Source organism: Haplochromis burtoni, unplaced genomic scaffold (assembly GCF_018398535.1).
Source record: "Haplochromis burtoni strain Fernald_Lab_line unplaced genomic scaffold, NCSU_Asbu1 Contig_75, whole genome shotgun sequence".
NCBI classification, from domain to species: domain Eukaryota; kingdom Metazoa; phylum Chordata; class Actinopteri; order Cichliformes; family Cichlidae; genus Haplochromis; species Haplochromis burtoni.
In genome coordinates, this window is record NW_024582436.1 from 820,354 (window position 1) to 832,697 (window position 12,344).

The 12,344-nt window shown below is 38.1% G+C and overlaps 1 protein-coding gene across 7 annotated transcripts in view; it reads left to right on the plus strand.

Moving 5' to 3' along the window:
* The first annotated feature begins 2,826 nt into the window (after positions 1-2,826).
* Positions 2,827-12,344, plus strand: part of nalcn (sodium leak channel, non-selective) — a 66,280-nt gene continuing 56,762 nt past the window's right edge. Inside the window, exons 1-8 of one of the 7 annotated variants that reach the window (XM_042221821.1) lie at positions 2,827-3,013; positions 8,123-8,234; positions 8,447-8,508; positions 9,223-9,363; positions 9,465-9,647; positions 11,742-11,765; positions 11,971-12,054; positions 12,178-12,317. In XM_042221821.1, coding sequence (XP_042077755.1) covers positions 8,467-8,508; positions 9,223-9,363; positions 9,465-9,647; positions 11,742-11,765; positions 11,971-12,054; positions 12,178-12,317 — 614 coding nt within the window. In that variant the 5' untranslated portion in view covers positions 2,827-3,013; positions 8,123-8,234; positions 8,447-8,466. Of the gene's footprint in view, positions 3,014-8,122; positions 8,235-8,446; positions 8,509-9,219; positions 9,364-9,464; positions 9,648-11,741; positions 11,766-11,970; positions 12,055-12,177; positions 12,318-12,344 lie in introns of all 7 variants that reach the window. The other 6 variants (XM_042221818.1, XM_042221819.1, XM_042221824.1 and 3 more) reach the window with 6 other exon arrangements.

Below are 12,344 nucleotides of genomic sequence, written 5' to 3' on the forward strand. Positions count from 1 at the left end.
CCCCTTTCCTTTTCCAGATGATCTCTCTACGTTGCAGTTTTTTTATTTCTAAGTTTTCTTCTGGTGTTTTAATAATAAATAAGATCCAGAGTCAAAGGAGGCAAGCCCCCGCCCCAACATTTAGAGTGTATCCATTTGTCATAAAAGAAGCCGAGGAATTGTTCAGAGAAACTGCTTGAAGATGAATGTCTTGCTCTTATTCCCACATTATGAATTCAAATCAGTAGTTCACAAAACTACTGTGGCAAACACAAAAACACATATATATGAACACACACAAAATGCTGTGATCTTTGTCAGTAGCTGCACAGCTTGTCCTCTAGCATCATGGTCCTTTAGGTTGAAGGAAGTGGAGGAGAAAAGGAGCAGCGGGTTGAATATTGACTAAGTGTGAGCCACATTTCTGATGTTTGCACAAATACAAGAAATAAGAGTAAATCATGGCTATAGTGAGTTGACTTACCAGGGATAATATTAAATAATGATGATAAGCATAATTATTTGAAAGCAAAGCAAACCTCTGCTCTGGCAAACAGGTATATTTCAGTATATGGTGAATTGTTAGCATGGTTTCAATTTTTTTATTGCGTGGTAGCTTTATCTATAATAATGTTATTTACCTCCAAAATAACAGGGAATTAAGGCTTTAAATAAATGGTATAGTGCACGATATTCGATGTTTTGTACAAAATAACAGTAGAATAGAAACAGAAAGTAGCATAACAGAGAAGTACTTAGGGTACTGCATAACAGTTTTGAGCCACCTCCCATGAGGAACACTGGATATAGGTGCAGTGATTTATTGAAACATATGTAAACACAAATTGAAATACAGTACATAAAGCACAAACAGAATTTATACAGTTCTAACGAGCTGCAAAGTCAATATTTGGTATGACTATCTTTATTCTTCAACATAGCCTGAACTTTCTTAGACAAGCTTTCTTGTAATAGTCTTCAGGAATAGTTCTCCAGGCTTCTTGAAGCTCTCCTGTGGATGTTGGCTGCCTTTTGTTCTGTTTTCTGTCAAGATGATCCCACACTGCTTCAATAATGTTGAGTTTCAGACTCTGGGGAGGCTAATCCATACTCATAGTGTTCCATAATATGTTTTTTCTATCCAGGTATGCTTTTGCTACATTGGCATGGAGTTTGTGATCATTGCCATACTGAAAAATAAAGCCCTTGTCCATCAGACTCTTTCCAGATGATACTGTATGGTGGATAAAAATCTGACCACAGTTTTCTGCATTCATAATTCAGTTCAATGTTGACACCACTGACTCACAGCAAATGCACTCACAAACCATAATAAAACCACTGTGTTTTACAGATTTACACTGTTGAACCTCCGTCATACATATTGACAACAATTTTGATCCAAACGTTTTAATTTGAATTCATCCCTCCATAAGACCTGTTGCTAATTATTTTCAGTCCTTCCACAGAGACCATTTCATCAATAAAGAATAGATGGGTCAACTCAAGAGTCAGATGGATTTCTCATGTCTTGTGTCTTTGCTGGATTTTTTCCCCATTTCTTAAGGATATCACTTAAGATACTGTTGAACTACTGCCCATAGTTTTTAGGACTGACATGTTGGGCTAACAGCTCTTTGGAATTTGTCTTGTTTGTGCAAAAATGCTATATCATGCCTGTTGAACTGTTATCGTTGACATTTTTAGCAGATTTGACTAAATTATGTGTTTTATGACAGGTTGCTAATAAAAAGTGCCTAAAAATACAAATAACCCATAAAATGGGTTATTTGTCTGTTATGCTGTTAAATTATGTGTAGACACAACACTGGTTTATCCTTTGAATGAGTCATAGGTTAGTTTTAAGTGGCTCAACAAGACACCTGAATCTCTGCATGTAATCCAGATGCCCCATTAAATATGGCTCATACAATGCCAAAACAAAATGTAGCACATGATACATATATTGGTTGCTCAGATGGGGTTCAGGTCAATATCCCACTATCATGGCTCATTAAAATACTGAAATAGAATGAAGTGATTAGCAGGCTAAATTTCCCTACTAGAGCAATTCAGAAGATTATATTTAACAACAATGCACATCAATGGCAAATAATCAACCGGTTCTAAAAGATACTGCAGCACCTCTGGGTGATTTCAAGCAACTAAATGGCAAAAAGATATTTTGGTTAAAACCAATTTGCACCTCAGTTACTGAATTTACTACGACTGAAACTACACCCACGTTTGGACAATATACCCAGCCATGCAATATCAAATCAGGTGAAGGCAGGTCACTTGATATATTACAGAAATTTAGTAAGAAATCCAAGTTTTCACTTTTGTCTTTTACTTTCTATAACATGAAGAGCACAGTTGTGATTTAATACACATCCAATGGTTGTATTCTTTCAGGAGGAAGAACATTATATATATATAGTATATACATTGGGTGAATGTGCAGTAGTAGCAGCAAGCAGGTGAATTCTGTACATTAATAAGAATAGACATCTGACTATTTTACAGAATAGACAATATAAACATATTTAAAATTAAAGGAATTTGAAATGTACATTGTGGTAGTTATCCATTGTTAAATGTAAAATGCACATTAAATTTAATTAATTGTTAGGACAGACCTATCTTCAGACAACTGTCTCTGCATTTTTTACCGTCTTTGAGCAAATCTCTCATAGACAATCTTTGCCAACTATTCACAACAACAACAACAACAATAATAATAATAATAATAATAATAATAGTAATAATAATAATATAGTCTGATCAAATTAACTGCGTATCAAGCGATTACCATTAATGCAAATAAATATACTTGTATGATGTGATAGAGCAGCATGGCGAGCTTAAACTGTTACCACGGAAACGGCTGCGCGCCTCCGCAGCACGCACTAGTCCTGTTGATGTGATTGCTACCTGCGCGCTCCCGCGTTCTCCATACGATCCCAACACAGCCGGAAAACAGCTGATGTCATGGACAACGCTGGACGCGGCAGATAAAAGAAACCCTCCTCTCGTAAGTGATTCAACGTGTTTCTTTTCTCTGCTTCTCCACCCGTCGCGAGTCACTTTCAGCAGTTGCGTTTTTAGGATGCGTCTGAGGCTAGGTGCAGCCGCGCGCTAGCTTACTGGTCCTCCAGGAAGTGAGGAAAATCTCATCCTCCGGAGTAGGCCCTCGTGAAACATTGCAGTGTATTTGCTACACTGTCACGTGGTCAGGTTGTTACGTATTATATAGCTTCATGTAGGCCCTATGCTTGAACATATTCATGTATATTGTTGTATTTAGCTTGTTTTTGCGCCTATAGTAGCTGCTCATATTCGTTTCCATAGTAACCTTTGCTCTTCCGACGTCATTCATTCAGCTTTCAGTCACAGTATGGATATCCAGCGGTTTGACAACCATTTTACACGACGTGGGATCGGTCATATGCTGCAGCCTGTCAGTGGCTTTCCTGAAATGGTTTTAGGATTTCACAGTTGCTCGTGAGCCCCTCGTGGTTCCCAATCAGGAAACCTGATCCAGGTGTTCGTTCTCTGCCATCGATTAATTAGAACATTTTCAAGGTTATATAAGCACCTCATCACAGTTTGTGCAGTTATGTTTTCAAGAAGAAACCTTAAAACGAAGGAGAAATGCTACAAACATTATATGAACATTGGCATCCTGGGGATCCACTAGTTTAAACAACTGGGCCAATATAAATTTGTTCATTTTCATTTTGCTGTAATCCCTGTAATCCCTGTAAATGTTCAGTTTTCACGGCACTATCTTGCAACATCTATCCATTGATTTGATCTGGCAAAGCAGATAAACACCAGCTACTGAAATTGGAAAATGTCAGTTTATTTGCAAAAAAGCCCAACTTCACACAACTGTTGGCTGCTACTAATGCTAATCTGTGCAGCCCTTTGGAATGCATTTGAATACAATCAGTCATTAGGTGACAGTCCTATTTGATTTTTTTTTTAATGTTTACATCATCAAAAATCACAACATTTAACGTCTGTATCAGCATACACTATTTTTGAATAAGATGAATGCGAGTTTGAAATGTGAAGTGGGTCACTCATAGTAGTTACACATTTATCATCCTGCAGAGCCAGCTGTTTCATATGTGTCAAGCACTGGAGTGTCTTTTAGGTCTTTGTTTTTACTGTAATGGCTTGCCACTTTACTTTTCATTGTCACCACTTTGAGCTTTTGTCAGCCTCATTTACCCACGCTACTGGCCTACCACTGAATAGTTGTGAAGGTTTGACCTAAATTGTCAGCATTCCTTTGAATTTGCTTTTCTGATCACTTTGGCTTTGTATGCAAGACAAAGTAGTGAGAATCTTAGCTTGGAACTGTTTGGGGAATTCATTTGAAGGTATAGCATTAATTTAATTTAATCAAGGCTGTAATCGCTGCCCTTGTGGGAGCTTTGTGAAATAGAAAAAAATACAAACTGATGCAGTGAGTAAATGAAAGGTTTAAATACTGTTAAACTCCTTCATAAAATGTATTTTTAAAGTCTGCCTTTTAGCTCATTTTATGCATTTGGTATACAGTTAGGTCTGTATATTTTTTGTATAGTAACACATTTTTTTTTTTTAAAATTTGCCTCTTTACACCAAGTGGATTTAAAATCAATAATCAAGATTTGATTGAGGTGACTTTCAGCTTTAATTCAAGAGGTACTTCACAAAAGTACCGCATTAGGGAACTACAGCCAGTTTTAAACAAACGCCCCTATTTGAGAGGCCCAAAATTAATTGGACAAACTAACATCATTTTAAATATCAGGGCTGTTTTTAATACTTGAATGAAAATCCTGTTCAGTTAATGAATGTCTGAAATCTAGAATCCATGGACAACACCATCTGCTGCATTCCCTCTGTTAAGATGCTCTACTAAGGCTGCTGCGGCTGCTTTCATTTGCTGCTTGTTTGTAGGTCTCTCTACGTTTAGTTTTGTCAATCAGTAAGTGAAAAATATGCTATGTAGGACTGAACACAGGTAACTGACTTGGTAATTAATGAATATCCCAGTTCTTTCCCTTGTGACACTCATAGTTTGCTTTCTGCAGTATGCTTTTATCCATTTGCAATGGGAAGCTTAAATGGATAAGTTGAGCTTTTTAACTAGAGGTGGTTAAAAAGCTCAACCCTGTGAATCTGAGCTCAGAGTAAAGCCCTGTACACTTTACAATTCACCCTACTACTGCTGTCAGCAGTCACAATATTAATAAACACTAGTGGCCCAGTCCCACTTTATTTTTACTTCAATGAAGGTGTCTCTTGATTGTAGTCTATGTTGTCTTGTCATCAATAATACCGGTATAATTTTTTACAGGACATAAAAATGCTATATAGTGATATCACTGCATTTACATTCCCTAGTGTGCACAACAACGAGACAGAGCCAGGCATGTCTAAGAGCAAGAGCCAAGTGTCAACCTCTGGTAATGATTTAGTATGTAAATATGGAGCTACTTCAGCAACCTCCAAAAAAACCACATTGCTTTGCAAAATATGCAAGAAAATTGTTCCAGACACGGCTTAAGGCGAAAACGCACTATTGATTACAACTAGGCAACAAAGAAGAAGGTACTAACAGCTGGTGATGTGCGACCCAATATAAACAAGAAACTCTACCTGTCATTGCTGCAAAAATTAGCTAGCTGCACTTCATATGACAGGAAGAGCAAAGGGGATGGAACTCAGAAACCGTGGAAGAGCATGGCTTTTCAAGATCCATGGCAAACTACAACAACCCAGGCAGAAAATATTTTTTAGTTTTGTGTGACAATATTGTGCAGCTACTGAAGAGTTAGGTAGCTTACTTTAGTTATTGTTAAACTAAAGTCATAAGCAATTATTTTTTTACTTACAATTTCTGGGGAAAACACTGCCTAATATACTTCTGTGCTTACATTTGACTTATGGTGTGTCACTATTGCAGTATCATGCTTCTGCTGCTCACACCTTGTTCCATAAAATTGACACTTCATATTAGGAAGCGTGTAAAAAAATAACAGTGGCTCATTTGAAAACAAGGATGGGAAATGGCCTTCATTTACTTACACTTATAAATGCAGCTTCCTCCAAGCTGCAAGTGCCAATAAAACACTGTTCTGCATGTTTTTTTTCCCTGTATCATCAGAAATATTGTGATTGCAAATTTTCTTGAACTATCGTAATACAGTTAAAAGGCTATTTGGCCCTATTGCAGACTTTGATAATGACCTCCTCAAGAGTGTCTGTGACTTTGCTTCATGTTGTGAAGGGCTTGTTCTTAACCATGGAAATCCTACCACTTTTTTGATTTGACCATTTGTTATGTGTTTACCGCATAGCTCTCCGATAGGTTCGTTTGGCTTTTTCAGTTTAATGACTGCCTCTTTAACTTATATCAATAAGTCTTTGGAGACCTCATGTTGTAGTAGTATTTTTTTCAGAGAATAACAAGGGGATGGGCCTCAGCTGGTCGTGAAACTGTTTGTCAGTCAATTGTCCAGTTACTTTAGAGCTTCTGACAATGTGGGGTTATTGTATGTATAAAAAGGTCTGTAATTCCTGAACAGTTAAGGCATTTATTTTGCTAAACATCTTGAATTAAAGCTGAAAGTCTGTACTTCAATCATGTCTGGATTAGAGCAGGGCGATATGACCAAAAATATTTATCACGATATACATTTGAAAATTTGCGATAACGATATAACTGACGATATAATTGACACTAGACAAAATACTTTACAACTCCACAACTTTATTCGTGCCAAAAAAAAAAAAATCAACGTATTTTCACTTAAACAAGCAGCTGTTTTTTATATGCATTAAATTTATATAAAAATGTAACAGTGCAAATGCAAATTCCTTGCTGACAGTTTAACCAAAAGGCATTCCCAGTGGAAATTGGCCGACATATCCTCAGCGTAACCATGTATAATATCCACAAAGCTTAAAAAGAGGTTATACACACACAATACGGTAATATTATGTTGAAGCACAGTACGTATCACTCCACGAGGCTCCTGCCTACGATAGCCGTAATGCCCATCAAGCGGAGCAGGTTCGTAGCTTAGCAAAGTCGTACTAAAACATTTTCCAGCGCCGTGTACCACATAAAATCATTTCGAGGTCAGTAAACACAACCAGAATTCATACATAAGGCACACGGGATTATAAGGGGCACTGTCGATTTTCAGAAAAATCAAAGACACTATATGAAAAGTGCCACTAACTTAAAAAAAACTTTTTCATAAGCAACCATACAGGGGATTTGTGCTAGAGCAGCTATGAATACCTGAGTATCATTGTAGGTTATGGTTAAGAGAAAAGAATTGAACAAATGACCTGCATGCCCACATCTACAAAAGTATTTCTTGTGTCTTGAAAGAAGATGCTGCTCTCAAAATGCACTCAAAAATAGAAGTTCAACAAAGAAAGTTTGCATACTCAAACAAATACTCACAGTTACAATTAATGTGCCCAGAGATCACATTTTTTCCTGTGAGGAACATGTCCTTTCTCCAAATGGGAAAGTAATTGCAGTCTATGCCACCTATACTCCCACATAATAGCACTTAGACCCTGTAATTTTGTTTTCACTCTTCCTCACGTCTCCATCTGCATATGTTAAGTGTAGCAATTACACTGGGAAATTGCTTCTAACTACATGGGGTTTGTAGCATGGATGGACAGTTTCTTTTCTTGGTGGGGGCATAAAAAGGAAACAAGGATGTGATACCGTTACATTGTTCTGCCTTCGTTCCAATCCTAACTTAGAGTTCTGTTTCAAAGAGGAGATTTTTTTACAATTTTTATTTAATCATCAAAGTATGTTTACATATTTTTTGCATCATATGTCAGTCAGCAAAGGTCAAGTCAAAATGTAATGTAATCAAGTCATTGGGGCAGCAGCTGTTGTTGCATTTGCATATGCTGTTAGCTGTTTTACATGCACGCACACAAGTGCAAGACATGCTTTTTCTTTTCATCTCTGTTCAGTCAGCTTAACTGACTTACTCTAAAATTGACATTGTGTTTTTAAAATATGTGCTGAATATGACATAAAAATGTTTTCTTATCCCTTTTTACTGCTCTTATGATTGCTACCGTTCACTGATTGCTGCCGCAGGACCTCAAGGCCTTTAGGACAATCTCCTTTTTGCATCTCTAGTCTGTCTCTCTGGTTGGTTTCTCCACCCCTCTGTGACCTGGGGATGAACGCACCAATGAGGAGCCTCACAGTGAGTCCCCGTGGTCCTCTTCCACCCCATCTTCTTTTTCCACAACACCTCACTCACTCACTCACTCACTCACTCACAGAGTGTGTCGCATATATGCCTTGATGTCAGACGTGGTGGGCATTCCTGTCTTTATGAGCGTACTGTAGATGTGGGTAGTGTACTGTATACCATATAAGCCATAATGTTGACTAACTGTTGTGTGTTATTTACAGGGTATGCCTGATCGCATGTTATGTGCAGTGCTGGAGCAATTTCAGCTTTACTTTTCCCTTTGGTATGTGCGCTTTGTCTCCATTCAGAGTGTCATTTTTTCTTGTGTTCTTAGGTTAAAATGGCCTGTAAAGTTTTCTTTTTTCTGCATACATACATTCGCACAAAGATACAAACAAATGCTGACATGCACAGGTAACACTTGGTCACACCCCCGGACAATGTACAGCATATTTTACTGGCACTTTGGTGTTCAATACAGGGAAGATCATGCGTGATCTTTTCAAATGGTAAGTTACTGGAGCTGTTCCAACGTAATACACTTGTTCTGTGTTCCATGTGTGCTGCGTTGTGTATCACGGTGGCCATTCAACAATGCAACGCATTCAGTTTTAATCACCAAAAATCTGCTCTGGCAATTCAAGTCAGGGAAGTTTACTCTTCGGACTAGACATTGCAGGAAATTTTGATGCTACATGTAAAAACACCCAGAAGCCACTCCTGATACACGTCTCATTTACTACTATTTAATACACTAGATTTCTGCATTGGTTAACTATGTACATTTTTAAGAGGTATAGTGATTGTTGGCAGGCCAAGTGCCTTGCACCTGCACTTTTTTAAGTATGTCTTAAATTCATTTCTTATATTATAATGATATGATTAAAGTTTTGAAAAAGTTGTAGTGCCACTGCCCAGACTTGGATGCAGCCAGAGTATTCCCCTGTTCCTTGTTTATCTTTGGTCATTGTGTGGTCTGCCTCCCTCCCTGTGTCAGATCCACTCTTTGTATAGCACAGCAAGCCCCAGCATGCTGAAGAGGAAACAGAGCTCACGGGTCGAGGCCCAGCCCATGACTGACTTTGGGCCAGATGAGACCCTCGCGGACAGTGCTGACATTTTCTGGATAAATAAACCAGTGAGTGTACGCGTGTGTCTGGCTAAGGACAACATTAAGAATACAGAAAGATATTAAGGCTCATTTTTGGAATTATTTCCTTTGTTGTTTCCTTCCATCAGTGGGTGCACTCTCTGCTGCGAGCCTGTGCCATCATCAGTGTCATCTCTGTGTGCATGAACACCCCAAAGACGTTCGAGCATTACCCTCCGCTGCAATATGTGACATTCACGCTGGACACACTGCTCATGTTTCTCTACACTGCCGAGATGATCGCCAAGATGCACATCAGAGGAATCATTAAGGTAGCTGCTGCATCATGGCCACGAGAGAGTGTCAGTGAAATTCAGTGAGCAGTAGCAGTAAAAGACTAGCAACCCCAGAAAAATGGCAGGTGTTGTTTGTTTGTTTTTTTAATCTCAGACAGTTACTGCCAAGTAAATTATGACTAATAATATTTCTTTATTTTTTTTAAAAACTATTCACAACTTTGATGCAAGTGATTGGAGTGACAACAAATGAGACTTTATTTGTACATTTTTCAAATCTGTCAATCTGTTTCTCTGTGATCGTGATATTTTTGAAGGTTTGCAGTGAACTGTGGTTGAAAGTTATGTGGTATAATAACATGTGATTAGCCCCTCTTTCTGTCCCATGTACATTATGGTTATACAGTCACACTATAGCTAAAATATGAAGATGACCTCCTTGTTGCTCAGTGACTGCACTGAATTCTTTTGGGTAACAGATTGTGAGTAGCTGCAGTGACCAACTGGTCTCGCAGAGGCTGAGCATGCAACACCTTCAACCCCTGGGTGACCACTTTCGGTTGCGAGGTGGGAGGCCTCTTATGTGGGAGGCTACCTGTCTTCAAATAGTCGCTGACCTAAATCATTCTCAGTCAGATTGGTGAAGGTTTGTAAACAATTGCTGTCTAATTTTGAAATTAGACATATTGCCAGCACATTGCAATCAGTCTGAGTCAGCATGTCTCTTTGCAGTATGGGGCTCAACTCATCTGGTTGCCCACTGGCTGTGTTCTGGTTATATTTCTGTAAAAAATAAAATCAAGTTTTCTCAGTTAAATTGCCATCCTGCAGCAACTAAGTCACTATTTGTGGAGAAATGTTTGAATTACTGTTTCAAATCTAAGAGGTCCTTATGGACTCTAAATGTAAGTATATGTGAATTTCTGTGTAGATGGCAACAGATTTGCAACAGACAGCAACAGATTTGGAGTATTTGTTGATTTGCATGCTTGAGCCCATTCAGTCACAACTGATAGCAGACTGACTCCTTACTGGTATTTTATCACTGTCTCGATGCACGAAAGTCACTCACTGACTGTGAGCGGTTGCAGATCTGGTTCCCATCTTCATTTCAAAGGCAGTGAGATGAAGCTCATTGTATGCTCTTTCAATAATTTTGGTTGTGCTCCAGCACCATCAAACTTTATATTTCTGAAGACAATAGAGGCAGACTCTGTTGCTAGTCCAGTTACAGGGGTACCAAAGAAGTTGTTTTCCACAGAGGACCAGATTCAGCAGCTTTAGCAGAAATGTTCCCTTATGCAAGCAATAAAAAATATATTACAACAGTAAGTTGACGACAAAAAGGTCAATCAGCCACTGAACCGAAAGAAATCTGACTGACCTGACTAATCATATATTGTTACCAGAATTACATAAAATACTAACAGTCTTACATTTGGGATTCTTCTGCAAAATCAGATACTTCTTTATCTTTATTTAAATGTTTTAACTCTGGACGTAAATGTGCACTTCAAGCAGAACAGAAACATTTCTGCTTCTTACTTGTAGTGTTTCTTTTAGTTATTATTGATAGCCGAATTTCATTCTTTGTCTTGAAATCAGGATGGTGTTTTCCAATTTTCCTATCTGATCTGAAATAAACTTTTATAAATGATGCAGATATGACATCTTAGTCTTAAGTAATTTCTGTTTTAAAGTATGGTACTGTGGATATGTAGTTTTAAGCTAGCTGTGGAAAATTACTGCCCAAAGTACATGATCTTCTTAGTGTGGTAAAGTAATTGCATGCTTTTGTTCTTGTCAGCAGTGTGTTTAATCAAAGATGGTCCTTATCTGTAAAGTGTTTCCGAACACACCCTAGTATTTGCAGTCTTTCTTCCTGTGCAAGACCCCTAAGAGCTCCTAACAGACTCTCCCTCTCTGTCTGGAAGCAGTAATTAAGTATACCCATTTAGCTGGCCCCCCTTGGCATTTCAGTTTGTTCACACCTCAGGGGCTTAATGATTGAAAATAGGTTTGAAATTTGTGGTTAGTTTGTCAAAATGGGGACAATATTTTCACGTTCTGTATTTCTTGAATATTGCCATTACTTTGAACTCACACAAACATTTTCTATCACAATAAAAGCTTTCTGCAGCAGACTTTCCCAAGGTGAGGGGAATGCTTGAATTTTTCCATAAAGATTATCCATGAAACAACCTAGAATGTAATTGTAATGTAATATATTCAAAGAAAATATGGCCTTGAAGAATGATGCTGGTTATATTTGTCTCATTTATTAACTTATGTTAGTATTCCCTGCTTTTTAAGGCTTTGGTCTTTTAACTGTTGCTCCTTTGTTTCTGTCTCCGTACAGGGGGACAACTCCTATGTGAAGGACCGCTGGTGTATGTTTGATGGATTCATGGTATTTTTCATCTGGGTGTCCCTGGTTCTGCAGGTGTCTTGCAACTTTTTGTTTTTGAATATATTGCACTTTTTTGCAGGTGCTTGTGCAGCTTGTCATAATGCCATGCATTAGTATGTATTAAAATTATTAATAATCAATTTATTGTTGTTTTAGGTCTTTGAAATTGCAGAGCTTGTAGATCAGATGTCTCCATGGGGAATGCTGAGAATCCCCCGCGCGCTTATCATGATAAGGGCCTTCAGGATCTACTTTCGCTTTGAGCTTCCTCGCTCCCGCATCACTAACATTCTGAAGTAAAATACTGTTGTAAGCATTTCCAT